General features: G+C 36.7%; 1 protein-coding gene across 1 annotated transcript in view; it reads left to right on the forward strand.

Moving 5' to 3' along the window:
- The window catches only part of SEMA3A (semaphorin 3A), a 174732-nt gene that overhangs the window by 126110 nt on the left and 22813 nt on the right, over positions 1 to 25809 (forward strand). The window contains exons 7-12 of the mRNA XM_076359190.1: positions 8867 to 9009; positions 10192 to 10306; positions 10404 to 10473; positions 11548 to 11692; positions 17530 to 17749; positions 22905 to 22996. Of these exons, the coding sequence (XP_076215305.1) occupies positions 8867 to 9009; positions 10192 to 10306; positions 10404 to 10473; positions 11548 to 11692; positions 17530 to 17749; positions 22905 to 22996 (785 nt within the window). The remainder of the gene's footprint in view (positions 1 to 8866; positions 9010 to 10191; positions 10307 to 10403; positions 10474 to 11547; positions 11693 to 17529; positions 17750 to 22904; positions 22997 to 25809) is intronic.

Raw genomic sequence — 25809 nt, forward strand, 5'->3', positions numbered from 1 at the left:
GAAATTGCTACAGGAGTGTTGTCTGCTGGATCACTCCTTGGGAACTGGCTCGGGCTGATGATCATTTCCCGATGAATGAACATCCCTCACAGAACTGAGATGATGGCAGAGTCCTGTCCAGTTTTTTGACATGACGTTGGGGAGGAGATTGTTTTTACAGCTACACAACCCCTTCCACACACTTCAAATTGAACCTGGCAGTACAAAATTTGGAAGTTTTCTTCCTATTTTGAAAATAGATGATTTTTGACACAAAGGCCAAAAATCACTTTTGCTCACAGTGTAAGCAGAAAAAAAAAAGTAATATACATGTGGACAAAGGGTCCTTCTGGAGACAGGGTTGTGCACAGATTTCTGACAGAGAAATCTTAAAGAGTTTAGGTCTCAGGAGATATATGGAGGCTGAAGACATACTTGTCAAGCCACTGTTGTTCAGTTTGGGGTTTCATATTTTTGCCAGTTGTACTGCTGAAGGCTCTCCCACTTTCCCTTCAGTGAAATGTGTTTGCCTTGTTAATCCCCAGCTATTCCTTACACACAGCCGGGCACTTGTCTCCTGCAATGTGCTGTGTCAGGAGTTTGGCTGATGGTGTTGCTGCAGCGTGCTCTCTCTGCCTTCAGGACACTTTCTTGTACCCTCTATTTTCCAAGTTGCAAAGACGAAGAATATTCCATCCAGACGTAATCACACATCTCTCAGCATTCTGGAAGGCCTGAGAAAATCACATTAGTGGAGAGGAAAGGGTTTGGTCTCTGAGTTTTGGATCATCTACCATAAACTGCTTGGGCATCTCCAGGGACTTGTGCTCCACCTGTGAACCTTCAGAGCTTACAAAAGGCAGGCCTGTAGCATGGCTTTGGTTGCCAAAAGTGTGTAACAACCCAAATCAGAAACATCTTTTGTCTTCAGTGCATCCATGCTCCACTTCCTCCCCTAATACATCACTTTTTAACATAAAGACTGTGATATTTAGTATTTGTCACTCATCCAGACCTCTAAAGATGTAGGTTACACAGTTAAGGCACAGGCTTTCCAGTGTTTTTATTTCCAAGCATCAATGTCAAAAACTTAAGATAAATGACTGAGAGAGGAAGAAACAGGCTCTTAGCTGGAAATCTTGTTAGCTTTTTCTGCAGAGAGGTTAAGAAATACAGAAAATTGAGATTAAAGTATTCCTAAATGGAGACAATGTGCTGCAAGCCTTCTTTTCTGTTCTGTGAAGGACACTAGTTTTCTCAAGTTGCCCAATTATTCTCTCTGAGGGACAAGTAAATCAGTTTAAAATTAATGGTGTTGATAGATATGCAACACCTTAAGACATAGTCAGCAATGGAAAAGAGGTGTTAATTTTGGTTGTTGTTCTGTAAAGAGATAATAATCACCTCTTTTAAATTAAGTAGGGTGGGTCGATCATGAGCATTGTTTTGTGAGAAATCTAATTTACGTTGAGAATTAAGCTATAATTTTACTGAACTTTTGTATTCACTTTTCTTCACCGTATAATTAGTCATTACAGGGAATCAAAACTATTGTTGTCTCTTTAGAACAAAGACTTCAGAAACTGATAATTGCATCAGAGATCACCATTTGCTTCCTTCTCCTTCCTGCGTGAGCTAAAATGTTACTCCCAAGAAATACTCATACCGAATTAGGCCTGTAAGGCAGAGGAGGAGAGAGATCTAGGGGTAGTGGCACTGCCTGGAGATTTAAGCCTTGGCTGGTGCTCAGAGGCTTGTTTACACTACTTTAGAGGTACCGCAAATTAAGGTTGTGCACCCCTTAAGGTCATCTGGTACTGTGGCACTGGGGAGGAGGCCGGGCATGGTAAAGCGTGCAGCCTCGCCGTGCCGCCGGCCAAGCTGCGGGTCCCCGGCTGCCCCACAGGGAAGCACCTCTTCCAGCCCCTCCACGGCTCTTCTGGAGGTGCATCCAATAGCTCAATCCCCTGACTCAGCTGAGTGACCCTGTAGCATTCTTCACTTCTTATAGCTATCCGGCCAGTGTGAGCTTATATGCCTTAGTATGTTATTAACACTCAGAACTGCACTCTCCTGTCTTTGCTTTTGCTCCAACTATAAATCAGTGATTCCTTAAAAAACCCCACCACTTAATTCAGATTTAACATCTCTTACAATGAGAATGATCCATTGGTGACACTCAAGGTCAAGGCACTGAAAAGCCACAATGACTAGATTCCTGTTGCTGTATACGTAAGAGTAGCACTGAGTTGTGGAGGAATTTCCATGTGTAAAAGCTTTGTGCGTCTCTTTTTTTTATATGTGACTTTTTGCTTGCTATGTTGCTGTTGCATCTGTGTATTGAAATGATGGAAGAGTGATACGTTAACATCATTTTTAATACCTTTCATCCTTGAAAATCTGTAATCTCTTTATATCATTAAAAAATTCACACAAGTCACCACTGAAACAAAACAGCCAGATTCTTCAGAGGAAGATTTTTTTTTCTTAATTCTGCAAAGAGTTTTGAATAAGAAAAAAAATGAAGAATATGTATACAAATGACATTACAAGAAGCCTTAGCTAAACCTTAAACTTAATAGCCCATATTATAATCTGACTATGTCACCAAAATTACTTTTACTAGTCTTTGAAAAATAATAAAAAAACCCCTGGATATGACTTCTAAGAAGGAGAAAATAACTGCCACAGCTAACACAGTATTTTAAGGTTAACGTTCCACAGCATCAGTCTGGCTTGACTCAAAGACAAACCGCTCGATAAATATCATCAGTCTTTAAAACTCTTTTTGATGAGAATTTCCATTGCAACATCAGTGAGTGACCCTAGTGCATCTTACCTTGTGATAGCTGCTAACATCTCAATCATGCATGGCCTGCGTGCCACACATCCACCTCTGCCTACCCATGGCTTTGAAAACAGTGTCTTTACATCACATCTCTACTCGGTGGTCTGTCCCTGGTACTGCTCTCCATGTCAGCATCTGAAAGCAAGTTGCCACAAACCCCTCATGTTAGCTTCATAATAGCCACAAGTTATCCCTTGTGCAAAGAGCATTCCCACCTTGAGGATGTGGTCTGATGCCATCTGTGCTGTTGAGGAGCTTCACTGTAAGCAGTGGATCCATGAGAGCTCCGCTGCATTTGCCTGAGTCATTGGCAACAAGAGGGATGTGAAAGTTGAAGAATTAAAATGAAGGGACTTTGGAAGAACACCACTAAAAGCTTTGGTGTTTTGTAAACTACATTCAAGTGTGTAAAACCACAAACCAGCTTAGCTCTCTCATCACCATATATTAAAAGCTTTGTCCTCTGGTGACCTTGCTGAGCGTGCCTGTGGCAGTACATTTGTGACTGGTGCTGCAAGTCCTCCTCTCTGTGGGTAGTAGAGCTTGCTGTGATTTCAAGTTCAGATTTTCTGAGGACGGTGCTTGCTTCTCTGTGCTGGGTCTCAGTGGACGGGTACTGTACGTATTTATGAAGTCCTGAGTAGCTGTCTTTTTTTGTTGCTGTTAAATTTTTAATTTCAGCTTCCCTAGTCTTGTTCCTCTCCTCAGGGCCCCAGTCACCCTCCAGTACTTCTCATTAAATTATAGCAATTGCAGTTTTACTGAGCATAAAATTTCCCTGGTTTCCTAGAATTTTCTTGCTGTGAACTGATAAATTAGTCATTTTGACCGTAAATATACAAGAACAGGGGCAGCCAGTTCAAACTCTTCACAAAACATTTCCTGAGAGAACTGCCCTTTGGCTCCTGTCAATTGATGAAGAGATGACCCCAGCTTCTGTTCCTTCAGCTTACTCAATCTTGACAGCTAAAGGTAATTTCTGTGCCTTCAAGTTTATAGATCTTCATTAAAATGCTAATACAATTCAGTTAGAAATCCAATTTCTGACTTTTATTGTTTCTTGCTGTTGGCGGGTGTGTGTGTTTGTGCGGTTGTTGCTGCTAAAGAGTAACATTTGCAAAAGAACAAATGCAGCTCGATTTTCCTTAGCTTTTTCTCAACCTGAAGTGCTGAGACAAGCAAAACATGTTTCCATTACTTAACTAAGCAAACAATAGCATATAAATCATAGAGGCAGCTGGACCAAGGTGTCGTTTTCATAAAGAGCCAGATTTCTCATGAAGGACAGTTTAATGGGCTGCTGCCAGTGAAATGTCTGCAGAGCTGGTAATTGCAGGAGGGCACACGAAAAGTGGCGTTAGAAAGGTGTCGTGTGGGAGCTCAGAAATATCCCCACAGCCAAGACAACTGGAAAAAGGAGATGGAAAAAGGTGTGTGCTTTAATAATTTGCTTCTCGAGGCTGATTGTTTTAAATAAAAATCTAAGTTTTTATTTTTAGCTTGTTCACATTGGCTGCAAGATCAGAGAAGTGTTTTTAGCTGTAATCTTATTTTGATCATGTTTATGCTGTGGCTTTGTTTCTCCTTTGATCATGTGTAAACATGTTTCAGACATGTTTGTTTGATGTATGCTGTTTTTTAAAGCACTCTTCCACATTGTCTGCTTGTGTTTTTTTAAAGCAATGAATCATTGAAAAATATTTGCTGTCAAATTATTTCTTACATTCATTTTCCCAAAACATACTTTCTGGACTTTTAGCCAATGCGAGACTGCCTTTAAACAAGAAAGTGTCGACCTGTTGTAACAGCATTTTTGAGCATTTCATGGATTGGAGACAGTTTTAGGGTCACAGAATATCCGATAATTCATACACAGAAATTTGAAGTCTTCCTATCTATCCACAATAGCTGCAGTGCACTGACTTGTACAAGTGTCACCAATGGGTTTGGATCAAAGTCCCACTTTCCATTCAGTAAACTTGCTTGAAGTTCATTCCAGCAATTCTTTTGTGGCTGTGTTGAATGTATGAAATAGGTCAACCCTGACTGAATTATTTTAAACTTCCCATGGGGACCCCTTGATACTGAACCTGTTTAATTTTGCAGGGTAAGGCAGGGCAGTCTCAATACTTGAACATACACATTCATGGATGACATTCTTTCTTCTGCTGCATGGGTGAGCAATTAGAAGAGTCAAGGAGAAGTCCCTCATCTGTGGACAACATCTCCCTTCCCTTCCTCAAAGAAGAGCAATAAAAACATGCTACGTAGTCCACGGAGAGCACTATGTTGCGTGACTGCCGGCCATCTGGCTGATTGATTCATCATGACCCTAAACAGTTAGTTGTAAGCATGGTCTGAAGCCCTGGAGTTAAATGCAATGTGCATCAAGCCTCAGGCAAGTCAAATATAGCTCCTCTGCTAATGAAACAATAAAGAACACACTACAGATCACTAGTTCACACAACCCACTTCTTAGCTTTATAACCTATGAAATTATCAACCACATTTCTCTCCCTCTCTCCACACATATAATCATGCTGTTGCTTTTATGATCATTATATTAGTTCTGAACAGAAATAAATCTATTTCTATATGCAATAGAACACACGTAGCCTGTTCTTCCTTTATTTGCTTAATTTTATAGACATAACTGTTATATGGAAGAGGGGAAAAAACCAAACACCACCAGGTAACAAGAGCAAGGGCCCTATAACATGAAGAACCACTCTTTTATTGAGTAAAACATATTGATTTAACCAGATAGCGAAAGGTTTGCTTACTAAGAAACACCAGTGTTATTCAACAAAAACTGTTCCATGATGTACAATGGATGTGTTCGAATATGAGGCTGTGTGGCCGTTTTATTTTCAGGGATGTAGTTAGGATTATTAATCACTAATTGAAAATCTGAATTCATCCCAGATGAGCACTGGTAAGAAATGTATATAAAGCATATTCACATGCGCTCTGGCTATGGCATTACTTATATCTGCCTTCCTCACACCCCTCTCCTCTGCTACCACTCTGACAGAATTATTTGAAATATATATTTTCAATTTCTTAAACTATTTTTCTATCATTCTTGTATCATTCCGGCTTTAATGTTAGACTCTCTTACTGTTTCTAGGTTCACTTGCAAAATTATGAGACAGAAAGAAAAGAATAATAACATGCTAACCGAGGGCAAGTTTATGTAACCCATACTATATCAGCAATATTACTGACTCAAATGGGACTCCCCGCAGTATCTTCATAGGCCAATGTAAAGTTAGATTTTTGATGCCTGATAATATAGTGATTTATTTTAGAATTTGATATCTTGTGATTTACAAAACCCATTGCGCTAAAAAACAAATAATTCAACCATTTGGGAATGTATTTAAGTTTTGGTTGAATTGTATTTTTTACCCTTTTCATTAAGACCTTAAGATTGTAAAAACAGTGTGTTCAGACAAGAGGTTCTCCAGATCCAGTAGCCCAGACCAGTGTCTACTAATGAGTATCCTCTGATGTATACTTCCACAGGGTGCGATGCAGAAATTTTCAAGCTGTAGCCTTGTGTTTCTTGTGATACAAGTCGCATTCAAAGCCCTGGTAGATCGTATATATAAATAACAGATATTTACCATGGTACAATATAGTCTAGACATTATTTACCTTGGACCTTGTGTCAGTGTAACTTGAAGGCTGTTAAATGCATGCTAGAAAGAAAGGAAGTGAATTTAGTAGCTTAACTTACTGGGGTTTGGGATGGGGAGCTTAAGCTGCTTACAGATTTTTGATGTTTTCAGATGTCAAAAAGGATTTATTTTAATAAACAATAGGTAATAGACACAGTTGCACAGAGATCTGTTCTGTGGCCTGTGTTGTTCAACGTATTCATAAATAACCTGAAAAAGGTTGAACAGCAGGAAGAGAAAATTTTTCACATGATACTAAGTTATTCAACATAGTAAGACAAAGGAAGACTGTGAAGAATTACAAAAGGATCTTACGCAACTGGGTAGGTAAGCAATCAAATAGCAGATTAAATTATTCTTGATGAATGATGTAGTGATAAACCATGGGGAAAACCATGAGGAAAACGTGCCTATCTTCACATATAAAACAATGGGCTGTGGACTGAGCATTACCAATGAAGAGTGAGGTTCTGGGGTTATGGCACATAAAGTTCCATGAAAATTTCGGATTATTGCTTAGGAACTGTCAAATCCATATTAAATGTTAGGAATTAATAGAAAAAGAACAGAGAATTCAACAAAGAGCAGTGCTATAGCCCTTGTATATTAGCACAATTCATCCACATCTTGAACGCTGTGGGTATTTCCAACACAGGAATTAAGAGGCACCAAATGAAGTTAGCAAGATCAATGTTCAACACATGAAAACAGAAGTAGGCTTTAGTTAATTAAATTGTGTACATGAGGAACAAATTCCAAAAGGACACTATGAATGCTGGAAATTTACATGGGTTCAAGAAGAGTTTAGACAGATAACTGGATGAAAAATCTATTGAGAGTTAGTAAGCACGTAGAAAGCAACCAAACTCAGGGAATCAGCTATACTGAAAATAGTTGGAGGAAGGGAGATTATTCTGGGAGAGTGTTATTTGTCCTTACCATATTCTTTCTTTCTCCCAGATAATTACTTGTGGACAATGTTGGAGTCTGTATATTGATCTAAGTAAGCCTTGGCCTAAGCCAATATGGTTATTCTCGTGTACTGTGTGTGTGCATATATACACACACACACAAGAGTACATGAGAATACACACACACACACACAAAATTAAGCAGTATGTACTCATATAATAGAAACATCTAAACACATACATGCATATATATAAATATATAAAAATATGTTGCTTACAAACACTGCCATCCTTAATAAGGCAATGGGTTTCACAGGACAGCTAGTGCAAACTGGCAAAACAAAGTACAGTTCATTATTTCCATGACTATATAGCAATAAACATACACTGAAAAGATGTTAATGCATGACACTAAAATAGCTTATCATTTCACATAAGAACAGGACTCCGAGTAGTTAAATATAGTTCACAGTTAATTAACCTAACAGGATGTAAAATGGTTGTAAAGCAGATTGGTAAATCTGTTGGATATGCCTTCTTTTTCCCAATATAGTGAAAGATACCAGCTGAAGTATCTCTGTAAAATACAGTGATGAGCCAGATTCACCACTGGTATGAATTTACTGTAACGATTTCTATAAAATTCTCTCCCAAAACTCCTTTCCACCATTTTTTACATAACCGATCAGTATGTCTGCATTTTATGTATTTTAATTTGTTGATGTATCTTCTTTATCACCAAATAATGTTATCACTCTAATTGCAAGAAATAAAGGGTTTTTATGAAGAAAAAAAGTTATTTAAAAAAATGGTGACACAGTATTTCAACAACTTGAATAGAAATTCACAAATGCATTTCTCTTCTGAAAATGAGGCAAAAATGTTGGGGTTTAGGGTATCATAGTGTGGAAGTAGACAATATCAATCAAAACTGTATTTTTTATCTCAATTTTTTTCACAGTAACACATTAATACTTTTCTAGATGTAAAATACTTTATATTTTCTTCATTATTGCTAAAGTTAGGAATATTACATTTGTCTCAATAATTCTCTCATTTTATGTGCGACACATACAGAAAGATTATTTACAAAAGTCAAAACATCCAAAGAAACAAGAAAAATGTCAGTAATAAATACATGGAATTAGGAAGCCATGCTGTAATATTATTCAACCATTTGTAAAGAGATTTCACGAATGTTTAATTGCTCCAATAATAAAGTTAAGAACTGTTCATTAAATATCTGTAGCAAACACCTCTATGTATTAAAGATAAGAGGAATGTAAATACCTGTCACATGTTAATGGGTGATGATGTACCTAACGTATTTGCCATTTAATGCAAAGATTGATTCTTGGGAAGCAAAATCACAATTCATTTATATAAGGAAGGCAAATATTTCATTTCATGGAGTAGTAACATGCACAACGGCATTGTCTTCTCAGATCCTAGATTTATTAGTGCTCACCTGATACCAGAGAGCGACAATCCAGAAGATGACAAAATCTATTTCTTCTTCCGTGAAAATGCAATTGATGGAGAACACACTGGAAAAGCCACTCATGCCAGAATAGGGCAGATCTGCAAGGTAAAATGATGACTTCTTTGTGTGAGATTGAATACACTTGCAGGACACTTTGCAAGTGATTTTAGAAACTGCATTTTCTTGCCTGTAAACTATTCAGTATTAACGTTGGCATTGTACTAAAGCAGAGATCATCCCAAGTGAAAAATAGTTAGGGGATAACACACCCAAAGGTAGCTCTTCAGTTCTTCTCTGCTTGGGGAAGCTTCACAAACTATGATGTTTTGTTTAAAAAGTCATAGGCATCTTCTGAGGCTTAGAATGTGTCTGCAAAAGAAAGAATCTTTTACAGGAAATGTGATACTTCCAGGTAGGCCAAAAACATCTGAAGAATTTACTTTTTAAAGGAATGTTAATAGCTTTCCATTCCCACATTAGTGAAAATCTTCAAAACAGAGGCAAAGGAAGATTTAACGAAACAGTTGTCTAAGCTTAGCTGTAGAAATGGGCAACCATTCAGAAGACCCTTAATGACTGCAGATTGAATCATTCATCCACACTGATAAATGTCCAAATATTTTTCTGACAGACTTTTAAAAAGATTTCTACAAATGAAATGATATTAATAAATGTTGTAGCTGTGGCAGCTATGATGTTTACAGTAAAATTTCATGTTAATCCATAAGCACAATTTCAATTTCTCTTCTCAAATCCAGAGGTAGTTGCTTGAAAACCAATTACCCCATAAGTATGGAATCCTTGGTGCACTTTATTCATAAGTTTTGCCGCTATAAAACTGATCCCACTGTTCTGGCATTTTTATCTACTTCGTTCACTTGCAGCTTGCATTTCTACTTTGTTGCTACCCAGTTAAGAATAATAAACCCCTTAAGCTTTACCAGGACATGGCAGCCTGGGAGCTCTGGAGCAAAATATTCTGCCTGTCTGTCTTTCTCCAGTGTTATACATGTATTAGAATATATAAAGAGGTTTGGGGTTTTTTTGGTTTTGTTTTTTAAATCATGTGTTACTATGAAATATGTAGCAATGCAATGTAAATTAAAAGCAATTCAGAATTAGTGTTCTTGACAACATAATAATGCTTTTGTATGTACAAGGTGAATTCTTTCCTCTGTTTTCTCTAAGTAACATCTTGTGGTTATTTATTGTATTTTTTCTGTACTCTGTTGATACTTCAAACAAAGACTGTTACTAGACATTAATGCAAAATACCTTTCTTGTCAGAATGACTTTGGTGGGCACAGGAGCCTTGTTAACAAATGGACAACGTTCCTCAAAGCACGTCTGATTTGTTCTGTGCCAGGACCCAATGGCATTGACACACACTTTGATGAACTACGTAAGTGGCAGAAATGGCTTTGAATACAGAAATGTTTTCAGGTATTATCCGTATGAATTAACTTAGTTTTCTTTTCTGTCCCTTGTTATTGTTACAGAGGATGTATTTCTAATGAACTCAAAAGACCCTAAAAATCCAATAGTCTATGGAGTGTTCACAACTTCCAGGTACAGAACGTATCATTTTACTTGCATGGAAACTTGGGTGGCTGCTTGTTTTAAAGAGGTTTCTTTGTTAAAAACGTTTTTAAGAAAAACAAAATTTTCTTAACCTTTGAACTGAGAAGTCAGTGGCAGTAAGAAGTAATGAATTAGGTTTCTTTTCTTATGAGCAATGTACATCATCACTCTGAAGCTAGTAATCACAAAGACTATCAGTTTCTCAGGCTGTTCTTGCCATTGAATTGGCTTTTTATAGTGGGGATCGGAATTTGTAGCCCTTTCCACACAGACCTGGAAAAACAACACAAGCATAAATATGCTCGTTTGGGGGCAGGGTAAAATAGAAAATCTGTGGTGTGAGAAATTGGTTACTCAAGGAGATATTAGTAAAAAATATTGCTGAAATCTGGAAAGTTTAATGATCTTTCAAAAGTTCTGTTATTGAATCACAAATAACTGTGATTTGAATGTTTTGGTTTCATTGTGCTTTCACCAAGATCAAAATTATACTTGTAGCTTTGGCCTGAGGAATGTTTACAGTACTGGTTGCATTGCCACATTTATCTGTGAAGAACAAAAGTTTTAGTTTCTAAACAAAAGGAATGTTTTTAGTGATAACCAGGCATAGAAGAGGGAGATTTACAAGTCCTTACTGTCTTCTGTAAGAAATCTCAAGGTAAGAAACAACAATGAAGTTTGTGTGTGTGCTGCCCAAATAACGGAAGAGACTGCTAAAAAAACCAGAAAAATGTGAAGTGTAGGAAAGAATTGAATAGTCCTCTAGGGACAGTCCTGTTGAAGTTTACTCAAATTGGGGCTTTGGCCTTCTGGGGACAATATGTTTTAAATAGCGGAATAGCAGCCATCTGCTTAGGAAAATGTCTGAGAGATCGTATCAGTTATGCTGAACTTTCACAGGAGGTGAGTTAGGATTGCTCTGAGAGCATGTCAGAGTTTTGATAATCAGCACATGCAATAAATTAGAAAGCAACAAGCTGCTATTCCCATAGCTCTTTCACTCGATTAAACTGACTGATAATTTAAAGAACCTGATTTGATTTCTTCTCCCCTCATTTTTAGTAATATCTTCAAGGGGTCAGCAGTGTGTATGTACAGCATGACTGATGTGAGGAGGGTATTTCTTGGTCCCTATGCCCACCGAGATGGCCCGAACTACCAGTGGGTTCCCTACCAAGGGCGAGTGCCATATCCACGGCCAGGAACTGTAAGTACCCTAAGAAATAGACTAACCTAAAAAGAGAAAACTATGGAAAATATTTTCACACATTACACGGTCCTTAAGCTGAGATCCAGGAAAGAAGCTGAAAAAGATACTGAAATGGTTAGCGTGGCAGAAGGGAAAGCTAGCAGTTCCTCCAGGTCCAAAATGTACTGATTTTCTTGTAAAGTATGAAACTGTAATAGCAACTTCATTTGGATTTTAATTTTAGCATTCATATTAACAACTTCAGCAGAAGCTTGAGCAACGGCTGGACAACTTTACTGAAAGTCAAATGTTTAATAAATTACTCTGCATTATCCTTTCCTTGGAATTTGTCTTTGTTCCAAATATTGGCTGAGTCATTCTTAGTGAGAATGAACAGAAAGCAGAGCATCTGCCTGGCTGTTGAGAAACTTTCAACTGTTCTCGACATTAAATCTAGTACAGTAAGACAGATATTTCTTCAATGGATGATAGGGTGACTATAAAAATTTTTAAGTTCCACTGGCATTTTTTAAAATCTGTGCTTCTACCTGTTTCTCTGTTTCTAGTTTATGAATGACTAAAATATCAGTGTATATAAGACATCCATATTTACGATTCCCAACTGATATCATCACATTCTAGAAATATTTAACTGCCTCTGAAATTACCTGTAGTCTAAGAAGATGGGACATTTATGAAAAAACATTAATTGTATACATTGGGGTAGCTCCTTAGCTAGTATAAATCAGCTTGATCCATTTAAGTTCTGAAATGTCATTGCTGAAGATTAAATATATGTATACATATGTATACATATAAACATATAGATGTAAATGTAAATAATATATCTATAATATTCTTTTTAAAGTCTCCTTAAATATAAGGCACAAAACAAACCAGGAATTCTTTCTTTTAAATTATCAGTTTTTCTACTTTTGTCTGGTATGTTTTGAAATTGTTCTTTCAAACCTGATCTTTCAACTGATCTCCAACAGTTAGACAATATATACACTCAGCGTAATGAAAATGACTTCCTAAGTAAAAGAAAACAGTGGCTCCCTGACAGCCAGATTCCTCAGCACTCCTTGCTCCCTCACTATGACTGCTAAAGGGATTCCTAATTTTTTCCAGAGTTAAAATACAAGCTCTGCAGCATAGGAGAGGTTTCATTTCTCATTTGATGCTGAACTTTTTTTTTTTTTTAACCACTATAGTTAATGCTGATATGTCAGAGGGTTTTTTTGAAGTTGTATTGTTTTACATCCCTGTGGAAAATGTGAATGTGTAGATATTTTGGTATTTCTTGTATAGCTAATGTCATCTTCTTTTCAGTCTGACAGACTTAATAAGTTAGTGATCATTATTCTGTTTGTTTATATTCCTCTTTGATTCCAGTATTGATTAATCTTTCTAAACAAAAACAAGTAATAGATATTACGTAAAACTACAGACAAAGAAGAATATTATGTTTCAATCACAGAAATAGACTGAAATAAAGAACTGCCTGCTGCACAGTGGCTCTGTTACATTCATTCCTCAGCAGAGATCAGACACGGCTCTATTGAGGTTCTGAATGCACAACTCAAATATTTGCCCTAGAGACTGGCAACACAGCTCTGCCTACCTCAAAACCTGTGGGTTATTCCAAGACTTGTCTGAGGGTCTTGAACTGAGATGCATATGGGAGAAGAATAACTTGATCAAATTCCCAAGAACAAGCAGAAAAGCAGGGACCCGAATCCAGCCCCTAAGTGGCTAAGTGACCTAAGCCACCAGATCTTTTGCAAAAGTAGGGAAATACAGTTAAGTCACATATACGTTTTTTTCTGGCTACCCTCTCAGAATGGATTTTACCCTTACAATTTCACTATAACATACTAAGATTCACAAAGAAAGTGCAAAGATATTCAGATTTCATTGTAAACACTTTTCTTGCCTAAGGGCGAATGTGATCCCAAATTACACAATTCTACATAGCCCTGCAGTCGCATCAGGTAGTGCAAGAGGCCATGCCACTGTAAAGGATGTTAATTAAAGAGCGGCTGAGGCCATCAGTTTCTCCTAGTCCACTGCCAGTGACTCTAATCCTGGTGTCTACCACTTTGAAAAAGATTTTTTTTTTCCCTCATAGTTGCTATTTCATTCTATTGTATTAGTAGGATAAAACTGAATTTTAAAATGAGACATTTCTGGCTGAAAAGAAGCTTTTTGTTTCTAAGGTGATAAAATTGGATGTATTTTCAATGGCTTTGAAGACCTGTTGAGAATAAAGAAGAAAGGTTTTTGAAATTCCTTTAGATGTCAGACTTGTGGCTTTCCTTTTCCAAGAAACAGGGGAAGGGAAGGGAGAAACAAAACCTGAGCTTCTTTCTTAGTTCTTATTCAGTTCCAGATCTCACTGCAGTTAAACAGTGCTGAATTATCTGAGGAATTTAATAGGTGAGGTGCCAGTAAACTTCTTGAGCATCTGGTGACTTGCCCAGTACGAGTAAAGAAAAAGGGAAGTTAATGGTTCTTTTGAAAAGTCAGAAAACCTTGTAAACAATTCTACATCAGCTTCACATTTAACAAAGAAGTTGCCAGGACTTTTCCTTCAAGATGTATAGAAATATTTTTTTTTTTTTTTAACTTTTAATAATATTTGGGAGAGCAAGGAGGATTTTTGTATATACCTCATCTTGAATGAGATCCCTTATCCTGAATTCATATCTGACTTGCTGTGAATTCAGCTACAGAGCTCAAGTTTTCTCTGCTTCATGGTACCAAGAATCTATCTTCAGTTATGATCAAAGCACTTTTTGTTCCTACCAAAATGCAGCTATTGATCTATTCTGTTGGATTCCCTACTAAGCCAGTTAGGGGATAGCCTAGTTACCTCCTCCTGGCTGATCAAAACCCCTGACATAGCATACTGGTGACTAACAATTGGAAGTGGATGTTAAGTGAGAGAGTCCTTTGACTCTATTTGAATCCAAGATCAAGCTCACTTCTCCAAACTTTTTCAGGATATTTGTATTCATGCCTATCTTTTGGCACCTGAAAACTTTCTATTTCCTTGTTATCAGTGGGATTGATTAAGTATATAAACATGAGTTCCGATGAAGTGCCTTGCCAGTTAGCTTGACCTAGACCCACTAATATCAAAAGTAGTCCTGTCATTAGCATCAAGGATAGTGTCTTTTTTGTGTGTCCTGGTTTTGTGACCATAACATAAGTAAACATGACAGGACTTTCCTCCTCAGGACAACTATATTCTCTTCTCTCTTCTCTTCTCTTCTCTTCTCTTCTCTTCTCTTCTCTTCTCTTCTCTTCTCTTCTCTTCTCTTCTCTTCTCTTCTCTTCTCTTCTCTTCTCTTCTCTTCTCGCTTCACTTCTCTGACTTTATGTGAGTTGAGATTCCTCTGCAAGTAATTTGGACTATGGATGGGCTAAATCTTGCCTATTGATGGTGCCCATTTCACTCCATTGAAAAGGGAGGGAGTTATAGCAATGAGAGTTTGATTTCATTTCAGTCAGTTTCCTAAAGTGGGGTGGGATGAATGTGAGCCACAGCCTAGTCCAGGTATGCACTTTAAACTTTAGATGTAAAGACACGAAGTTACTGTCATTTTTTTATTCTCAGAAAAGCAGGGGATCCAAGGAGTAATCTGGCTCTCAGAATTGGGAGTCTAATTTAAACACACAGAATTATGACACTAATTCTAGTTTTATGATTTTTCTGCATAAAATATATAGTCAACATTGCTGCAAGTAAAATCCTTTGTTAGAAAATGAGCCAGAAAGTAAATATTCAAGCAATTGAAACACAGCTGAATTTCATTTACTTGAAATTGAAATGAATATTCATTTACTGGTTTTTTCAGTGTTTGCCCAGCTGCAATTAACAATACTTAGTTTTTGTGTAGTGATTTCTATACTTAAAGCACTTCACATATAATATCTAATTAATCATTATCTAATTAATCTGAGTAATTAGTATTGAACTGTAGTTAGAATATTAATCGAGATGTAAAGCAAACTTAAAATTGAAGTGTAGAATTTTAAACATAAATTTGAGACAGACAATGATTTGGCCAATGATTATAAAAAGCCTATCTGATTTTCTCTTTGTAATATTTCTGTACAAGAGAGCAAGAACATATAATAATAAAAAGGCTGGAAAATGTTGACACAATAAAGTAGATAACTAACTTGCTTTCTGCTTAGTCTGCTCCACATGCATTAATCAAATATTCTCCCTCCCTCCCTTCCTCCCTTCCATACCATATAATAGAACAGAATGTGGGAATTTGCTTACTAACAAATATGCCAAAAAGGGACTATTTACACTTTATATGCCCATGCTGGAAGCATCCCTTTGCTGAGTATAACAACTACTCCTTTTGACAACATTGATTTTTTAATTTCATTTCTGATGAATTATTAATAATTTGGATCAAGGTGATGGCAAAGACAATTGATTTCTTCTGCTGAGCATCCTGCAAGGTCTGGATTCTTGGTTGATAAAATGTTGTCCTCTAGATTTTTAATTTAATTGGAAGATATTCTATATGTGGATATAACGGGCAAATTATCTAGGGCATTTTAACACCAGCTGTTCATATTTCAGGTTCAAATCATTTCAGGTTCATGCCGCAAACATAATTATTGTCAACTGGGTTTCAGAGTTTTAAATGTCTTAAATAGGTATCTGAACAGATTAGGAGTGGGGGACACCAAGTTCTTTGCTGAGTATCTTTGGACTGGTGATCTAATGTCATTGTGGCTCATTTTTTTTTATCCATTCAACATTACTAACACACTATACTAATGCTTATGTTAAAGTAACCCTTAATTGTTCATAAAATACTTACCAATTCTACAGAAGAGATGAGGGCAAATGGTGGTGATTAGCCACAGTCCCATGAGGACATGTGGTAGGTGAAATTGGAGAAATACTTTTGTGGCTACAAAAGCCATGGTCTTACCTCTCCTTCCCTTTTCAGGCTCTATTTTTTGCTCATGTTGGGAGAATGTGAGCAAAATGTGAAAAGCAGAGCCCTCTGCTTTTCACAGATTAGAGGCAAAACTGTCTGGCCCACCCATAGCTATATAAGGGGGCAAAGGGACTCTTTACTGTGTTACTTCATGGGGACCAGGTTAACCCCAAGAGGACACCAACTTTTCTATTACTGCGCAGTACACAACAGTGAGGAGTTATTTCAGTTCTTTAGCAAGACTCATCTCACCTAACGGTTCACATGGACAGCATCACCAGCAGCACTCGCAGGAAGCTTTCTCTGGAATCAATGGAGAGAAAAGAGATACATTTCGGACAGGATTCATTTGATTTGATTTAGTGTAACAGGATCAATGTTATCAGGACTACATGGATAACACAGGCTTGTTGAGACAAGCAGGAGTTTGAAAAGTCAGTAGAACAGGGAATTGTTTTCCAGCATTTAAGGATTTGGTTCCTCAGAGAGGAATTGACTTCCAGTCAACTTCTGAAGACAATACTTTGAAATTAAGATGGTGGCATAATTAATTAATTTTCTGTTGTATACATAACCAAATACTGAAAATGCTTGTCTCATACTGAATGATTTTAGATAATTCAGGATTTCTTCCTTCTGCTAGTTAAAGACTAATACTAATCAGCAAATGACTGAAAATCCTTTTGCACTGCATAGTAGTAAGAAAAATGATGTATGAGGAACATTTACATTCTGTTAAATATATTGATTTACATCCAAAATAGAAAAAAAAGTATTTAATTATAGGCTGCAGTAGTTGGGATGATTGTAATGAAATGGATTTCTAATATGTTTCTAGTGATCAAGAATAAAATGTAAAACGTTCTTTTTTATTTCCAGTGTCCTAGTAAAACATTTGGAGGCTTTGATTCCACCAAGGACCTTCCTGATGAAGTTATAACATTTGCAAGAAGTCATCCAGCCATGTACAACCCGGTATTCCCCATCAACAACCGTCCAATCATGATCAAAACGGATGTGGATTACCAGTTCACACAGATAGTAGTAGATCGAGTAGATGCAGAAGATGGCCAATATGATGTGATGTTCATTGGCACAGGTGAGAAGTCTTGAATCTACACCGTATGCTCCTCCAGGCATTATGGAGACATAGATCAGATAAAATTTCATGCTCTGAAAGACAGAACACTGACAGAACAGTGTATACCTGTGAAAATTCGGGGCAAGACTCAAAACTGTGCATGTGGGGAGGTCTTTGTTAAATACATTCACTGTTACAGGTTCAGGCCGTGGCCTGTATAGCTTAATTCTTTAGGAGTTTTGCCAACTGGATTAAGATCAAACCACTCTCTTTTCAACTATTGTTATTAGGGATTTTTATTAGAAATATCTTGCCTTATTAATTATAATTTAGTATTAAAATGAGGGTTTTGAGGTACACATTTTGAAGTGTAGCATAAGAAGTATTAACATGAATGAGGCAAGTATCCAGGTATGGGAAATGTCTTGTGTGCCTTTCAAGTATTTCAAGTATTGCCTTAAGATTGCCCAGCTCTTTAGCCAGAAGAGTGCATCATTTTATTTAAGGTGAAGATATCTAGCACATACTAAGTGTTTTAAGAAGAGCTGGTATTCAAATAGAAACGTGATATCCTTTCCCAAGCATTTGCAGAATTGTACAGCTTGGGCATTTTATAAAAGTGAAAATATGCACTCAGAAAAGGCTTTTTTATCCAGAAAGGTAATAATGAGAAATAACAGTGGCCAGAAATTAGCTGATACGCATTTGCCTAAGTTCAGGGGCTTCGGAACTATGCTGATTAGCAGTTGGTGGATCTGCTTCTTCATCTTTGAAGATTTTCCATTAGTTGGCTGGTGTTTCAGTTATGTTGAATAAAAGTTTTTTAAACTTTTATTGAACATAATTGCTAGCAATTAGACATTGACATCATAAAGCCAAAACAAATCAACCCAAAACCTCACTGTTTCTTGTGAGCTTTGGACCAAAAAATATCTGTCTGGCTGTCTGTCTTATAACAGTCCCATTTTTTACTTGCTTTAAGTACAGTTCTGGTACTCTAGACCTGGGGTCAGATTTCCAAAGCAATAAATCTCAAGGTCTCTTTCACGTTGATGCCTGAAATATATTATGAGTAAACTGAGAGCTGATGAAGCTTTGTGTACCAAACACAGTGCATGCGTAGCAATTCAGAACATTTACTGCAGGAAACGCAGATCTGCAGAAAGCGTTCCAACTCTTTAAAGCTGTGAACTGAGATATTAGATATCAGTGCTACAATATGTTCTTGCATAAAACATTGAAAAGTAGTTTCATATGATTTTACACAACACATATATTTTCCATCACACATTAGAGACTTCAATGCCATCTACAATTGGCAGTGTTTTGTGCCGTTCAGCAAGTCTTCTATGACCTGATTCAGCCCAGAAAAAAAATTAATAGCAATACTCCCCTTGGCTGCGATGTGAGGGAACAAGCCCTTCAGCATGCAGAGTATGATGCTGAACAAACATAAGGAGCTGATTTATGTCTACATCTTGAGCACAAGAGGTGGCATTTATCTCACCAAAGTTTGGCATTCAGTCTAAGAAAGATGCATTGGCTTCTACAAGGCAAAGAGATAAGTACTTCCAGAGAGAGATTCATCGTACTTTCTTCGAGACATCTATTAGAGTAAGATGAATAGTTATGCAGAAGTTCCTGTCTGTTTTCAGACAGTACAGGAAGACTTGCTTAAACCTGAGCTATAGCTTTTAGATGGTTATCATTACATATAGTGGTTCTTATCTAAATTAGTCAGGCAAGGTCTCCCTCTGAAAGAGCCTCAATGATACCTAGCTCTTACCTTTGAGTTAGGAATTTAGACACTCACTTAATTCCCTAAACCACTAATATTCAGGTGTGTGGTAAGTGCTCTGGATCGCATCCAACATTGCTGATAGTTGTGCCAAAGGACTGTGAGAAAAGTATTGAAAGATTGTTACTTGCACTTGCCAAAAGAGATTTCAGCACCAAAACCCCAGCTTTGTAAGTGCAGAGTGTTATTAGTTCTTGAAATATTAGTTTTGTCCATAGAAACTGTTCTTTTTCCAGCAGGAGGTTATACCCTCATGGGGCAAGAACAGGTGTTACAACACCTGTGCTTGGAGCTGGGGCACCAAAGATGCTCCGTGCTCCTCTGAGTTCACTATCCTTATTGCGGTTTTCAGAATGAGGAAGGGGCATCTTCCACATGGGGTAAAGGAAAAGCGGCAGAACTGAGGCCCTGCCTGCCTTTTGCCAGAAAGCTGCACTGAGCCGGCTGGTCAAAGTCAAAAGAACCAGAAACAGATACACAATCATCTTCCCCAAGCAAAGAACAAGCCAGAGAGCAGATTAGGGACTCTAGTCACAGTCCAGTTTCCCAGTTGATGATCTGAACCTATGACAAAGCCAGAATTAAGCTCTCTGGGATATGACTAGATTTTTCTACACAGGTCTGTCCCATCAGATTAGATACATTTCTCTGTATTTTCCCATTGCTGTTGCAGCAATCTACATTATTCCCACATGCTGCTGAACTTCAATATGTTGAGAAATACTTTTTTTTTTCCTTTTCATTGAATAACTGATGATAATTGAACACAACATAATTAATAGCCATCCATTGTGGTCACATTTTCCTTTCCTGTGGGTGAAATCTTTAGCCAAGCAGTTTCTTTCCCACTGTGATTGTACCAGTGTGTTTCACAATGGAAATAAAATCATATCGGCATGCTTGAAATTATATCAGAAAAAAACAGGATTTAAGATATGCACTTAATGCATATCCTGAGTGTCTGATGTTTGGGATCATTTGGCACAGCCAAGGTACATCTGTCACTAAAGCAAATTAATAACAGTAATCTCATCTTACTGAGCAGACCCTATTGATCCTAAAGGAGAAGCCTGGTTCCATTTGTGTGAAATTGTTTGAAATACTACTCTGTAAAACTTGATCTAGAACTCAGATAAAACCCCACTTTGGTACCTGTGGCCTGACCAGAGTCGCCGTAGTGATTAACACAGTGTATCTTTGACCTCAGAGGCTTTCTTGAGCATCAAGCAACTGTAATTGTTGCAGGATCCACTTAAAAGTCAGACCTTTTTTGAAACAACATATGTGGGAAACTCATGTCTGCTCAGTGCCCACTCAGGCTCCACAGTTTCCCTTGTGCTGTTTTATCAAAAATCCCCCTTTATTTCTAGAATATGGCATTTGATGGACCGTGACTGAGGACAGCCATAGCCCAACTCAGAATCCAGTCATGACACATTGTTACACTGTTATATTTATTAGATCTGAGTTCTCTTTTTTACTCGCGCAATGTATTTTCCTCAAAACCACAGCAATCAAATTGCCAGGATAATTAAGGAAATGAACGCATCCATTAAACTACAAATATAACTAACATTAAATTATCTGTTATTCTGAATTACTCTTTTGTAGAAATGTGGAATTTTTTTTCTTCTTGTTTTAAAGTTTATCTTGCATTTGTTCTGTATTGTTTTCAATATTTCTTGAATTAAATATATTCAATTAGTAGCAGTAACCATAATGAAAATCACTTCCAAAACAACTTAGCTAGTAGTATTTTACTAGCTTAGTTTGTACATGTAGCTGCCTAAATAAAAAGAAACTTGTGATTTGCTTTGTTGTTGTTTTAAGAAAGAACTGTTTTTTCTTTTTCAAAAAGAATCTATGAATTTGTGACTGATGAAAGAAAACAGTGACGTAGATATTCTGTGGAAAAAAATCTCATCTTTCTAAACTTTAAAAAATATGTACTTTGAAACCAACATCTGCTTAAAGGGAAGCAGATGGAAAAATGAAAATCTCAGTTTTACAGGATATTCTAAGAGTTCTAGAATATTTTAATCCAAATTCCTGTAAAGAAGTTGAAATACCAGAATTTTCTTATGAAATCAATAGCTTTTAAGATAGTGACCTTATAAAAATGTCATTTTCAACCTGTTATCTATTTGTTTAAATTTTGTCTGTATTTTCAATATAGAAGTGGTGAGTTGTCATCTTTTTAATCAGAAGTTTCAACTAACACACACACATATATACATATGTTTTGATTTTGTGTAATTGTTGTTTAATTCTTGATTTGAGAATGTTGAGCTTCACAGTTTTGTTACTTTGAGAATTTTAGCCATTTTAAAATGCCTTATATTTTCCTAAATTTTTACTGGTATAGAATGTGCAACATGAAAGGTCCTCAGGGACATAGTTGTTATTCCTATGATATATTTACATGGCACTACTAACTTGGATGGTTAAAAAGAAAAGTTGCATCCAGAGTTGTCTGCATTTCAGAGAGTCTGCAGTGATGTGTACCAACCTAGAAATGATCCTTTTATTTTTCCCTCCTGAAAATTCTGTTCATGAAAACAAACTAATAAATCACAGATGCAGAAGCTGTAGAGATGGTCTTAAGTCACAAACGATATTCACAAAACCAGAGGCTGTAGCTCTGGAATTTCAAGCGTTGGCCTTGTTCATGTTAAAGCCAATTGCACAACCCCAAGAATGTAAATGGATGTAGTATTAAAATGCTGGCACACACCTATTTCTAAACAGAAGATGCAAGTTGTATTGTTTTTTCCCCTCAGCAAAGACTAGTATCTAACACACGGAGAAATATAGACACCTTAAGGGACTTAAACATCTTAGGTACTTTATTTGACATGGGGAAGATCGCCTGTACTGAAAGAGATCTAACAGCTTCATCTGTCTAACAACATTTGTCCAGATGTTTTTATATCCATACTGAGCCTTCTGAGAGCATCTTCACACGCATTTTAAGAATAACAAACATCATATTCAAAATGGACAATAAAACATGCCTGGGTAAATTTTGTGCATTTCCTTCCTCAATTCAATGACTGAAACATCTGTCATTTTATGCTGTCACTTAAATAGTATTTCAGTCCTTTTCATTCTTTAATAACTATAGTAGTATTTATCGTCTTTGTTGCATTTTGATAATTGAAAGACTTCCGTGAAATGTCCTACTGAAATTCAATGTTTTTCTGGATTATTTTAAATAGCAGTTGGTATTTTGAATAACGAGTGCTCAGTGTTATGTAGCTTCACAATCTTTATATGTGAAATAATTACATACTACAAGAAACTCCGGCTGCTCTGAAACTGAAGCATGCTTCTTAAGCACCTGAAAATTTTTTTTTTTTTCTTCTTCTTTTCAAGATATTGGAACAGTTCTTAAAGTGGTTTCAATTCCTAAGGAGACTTGGCATGAATTAGAGGAAGTCTTGCTGGAAGAAATGACAGTCTTTCGGGTAAGTGCGGCTAAATTTCAAGTGTCAGGTTGTAGATTTCTCTGTGGACAGCTGCAAACTAAACTTCTTGCAGTCTAGCCAAGGAATAGCCTGGCATACCCCTCTAATTAGCTTGTCATTTAAAGACCCAGACACTAGTCAAAATAAACCTTGAGACATTCAGTGCTAGCTGGAGGTTAATGATAAAAGAAATGGCATTCTGGGCTCTTGTTTTGTGGTTTAAGAAGTACATTAGTACCTCTGAATCTTAGTGCCGTTACATGCTGTAGTTAAATATGTATCTGTGCAAGTCTGGGAATAATGCCTGTCTGTTTTCTCCCACAGAGGTATGTAATACATGATTTTTATAGATGCATAAACTCTTAACAGTACTCAGACTATCAGCATAATGTGATGTAGGAAGATACTTTAGGAAAAACAGTGGTCTGCACAGTTTTCTTATGCCTAATAATCTGAGAAACAAAGAAAGTGTTTATATTTTCAAAGGTGACTTTAGGGTCTCATTTTCATGGTTTGACACAAGACACCATAACCACCCCCTAATCTTTAGTACTTTTTTGTGAAAATCAATCTCTTCCAGTTTTCCCATCTGAGCCACCTAAAAAATAAGGCATCCTATAGGCACCCCTGCAAGTCAAAGCTGAGTGAACCTTTCAAACACTTTGAGACAGAACACAGGGATGTCTCGTGTTTTGTACACAACAAATCATTTCCATTCCCCACGTTATTCTTTTTGTCAGTGCCATTTTATAACACCATTTCACAGGCTCCAGGCTTTCGGGGGGTTGACACCTAGCTGGGAGGGCGAGGTTCATCTGACAGCGTGAAGATGATGCTTGCATGCTCGGAGAGCCCCACGTCACGTGGACTCACTCCAGATATGCTGACAAGGACTGTGCTCCAAACCTGCCACGGGCCCAGCCACCATGTCCTCATCATTCTCAGTTGTCATCCCTTTATCTTTGGTTTCTGAACAGACACAACATATCTAAACAGAGCTTGTATATCTTATTATTATTATTTTCAATATTATTTTTATTTTTTTCTTATGGGCAGTCTTGCCTTTACTGGTACCAATCTTGCACAGAAACTACTGTTTTGAGTGCAAGATACCACTGAAAAATGGATGTCTCTGTTTCTGCAATCCATGGGGTTTTTTTGAGGGCAGATATGTGGGGGTTTTTCTTTCTTTTTTTTAACTGAAAAATAAAGTAGAAAATATGAGGAGAAAATGAGACAAGTGATTTGTGGCTTTCAGCTTTTTTTCTTTTTTATACATGCAAAAGTCATTACATTAATGCAGGGTAATTTGGCAATTGTTGATAATGTATGAATTTCTTCCCTAAATGAAGTAGAAGTGCCAAGCTAAAGGAGATCAGAGAAATAGAAAAGTGAAAGAAAGAAAATAAATGGAGTGAAAGTTTTATTTCAGAAAGGCTTTACAGAAGTAGAATGGTTAATGGCAAATTCAAATCTGGTATTTTACTTTGCATATGTTTTTATTTGTTACACAAAATGATTTTGGGGTTCTGATTTACTTGAAAGCTCATTTATCTCCTTTGGCATGTATTTAAGCCTTAAAGAGGGCATTAACGTACTTCAGTGGAATAAGCAGAATTTGTATGCATAAGATACGGATCTTTCAATAGGGAATTTGCAACAGATTTTACATGTACCTTAAACAAATGTAAGTTTTCTTTAGTTACTAAAGAGTCTATGTGCACCATAAACAATGCTTTTTGATGCTTAAACTGCAATGTGCAGAACACAATGCTTTTCATTTATAATTCCACGAAACTGAAGTCTTCCATATCTGTTACATTGATAACAAATGCCTCCTTTAACCCCATTTGTGCAATATTTCTCTGAACAGCTGAGCAAACAAACTAATGAGTTCAATTTTCATTCAAATGTTACACTTAATTGATGCTTTCTAATATAAGGTCTATTAACCCATTTGTAAAGGCAAGTCCACATGCTTAACATCTACTGACCCATATCAAATTCTCTCAGGATAAGCAAGTTGAAAGCTGCACAAGTGTAAAAGCTTAATAAGGACTGTATTAATGTACGTAACCAAAAGTATGGTGTGTGGGATCAACAGTAGATTTTTAGATGGAATAAAGTTCATATAGAATTGACTTGCAGGCTTTGTAACAAAATTATGTCACTTTTAATCTCGGGATTAAAATCCATTCAAGTAGCCGGGCCTAAAAGGTGTAACAGTCTCTTAATCAGATCTAAACATACTTATTCTGTTAAATATTTCCTACAGTCTCTCATGTAAGAAAGTAGATACTGGTTTGACATCTGCTTGCTACAGATAAGTATAATTAAGAGTAGACTTAGCTAGGAAAACAATAACTCTCCTAATGACCCATTTGGTTGATTAAATAATGGGTATTCCAGGCTGCAAAAAACCTCTTGCCAGTTTTAGTTCTGTGTTCTGCAAATATGAGTAACTTCTTTGTATGTGAATAGTGCGGTGCAGTCAACAAGATTATGCTGGGGACTAAAGCTTGTTCTTATAAACAAAATTTTGCAGGAATGGGTTTTTCACCTTGATATGGTTAAAATGTGTTGCTTATTTCAGTGTTATCACCTTTAATATATACTATCTACGTATTTTATACAGCCATTATTATTTTCATATTACCTGGGAGGTTCTTTAAATGTAGTTTTAATACTAAGTGTAGAAATTAATTTCAAGATGTGAAAGTAGTAACAAAGTAATCACAGTGAAACTATAATAATCATGGAAAATTATATGTCTACAATCAACATAGCAATCAAAGATACACCTGGATATGTAC

The sequence above is a fragment of the Aptenodytes patagonicus genome, chromosome 1 (genome assembly GCF_965638725.1).
Source record: "Aptenodytes patagonicus chromosome 1, bAptPat1.pri.cur, whole genome shotgun sequence".
NCBI classification, from domain to species: domain Eukaryota; kingdom Metazoa; phylum Chordata; class Aves; order Sphenisciformes; family Spheniscidae; genus Aptenodytes; species Aptenodytes patagonicus.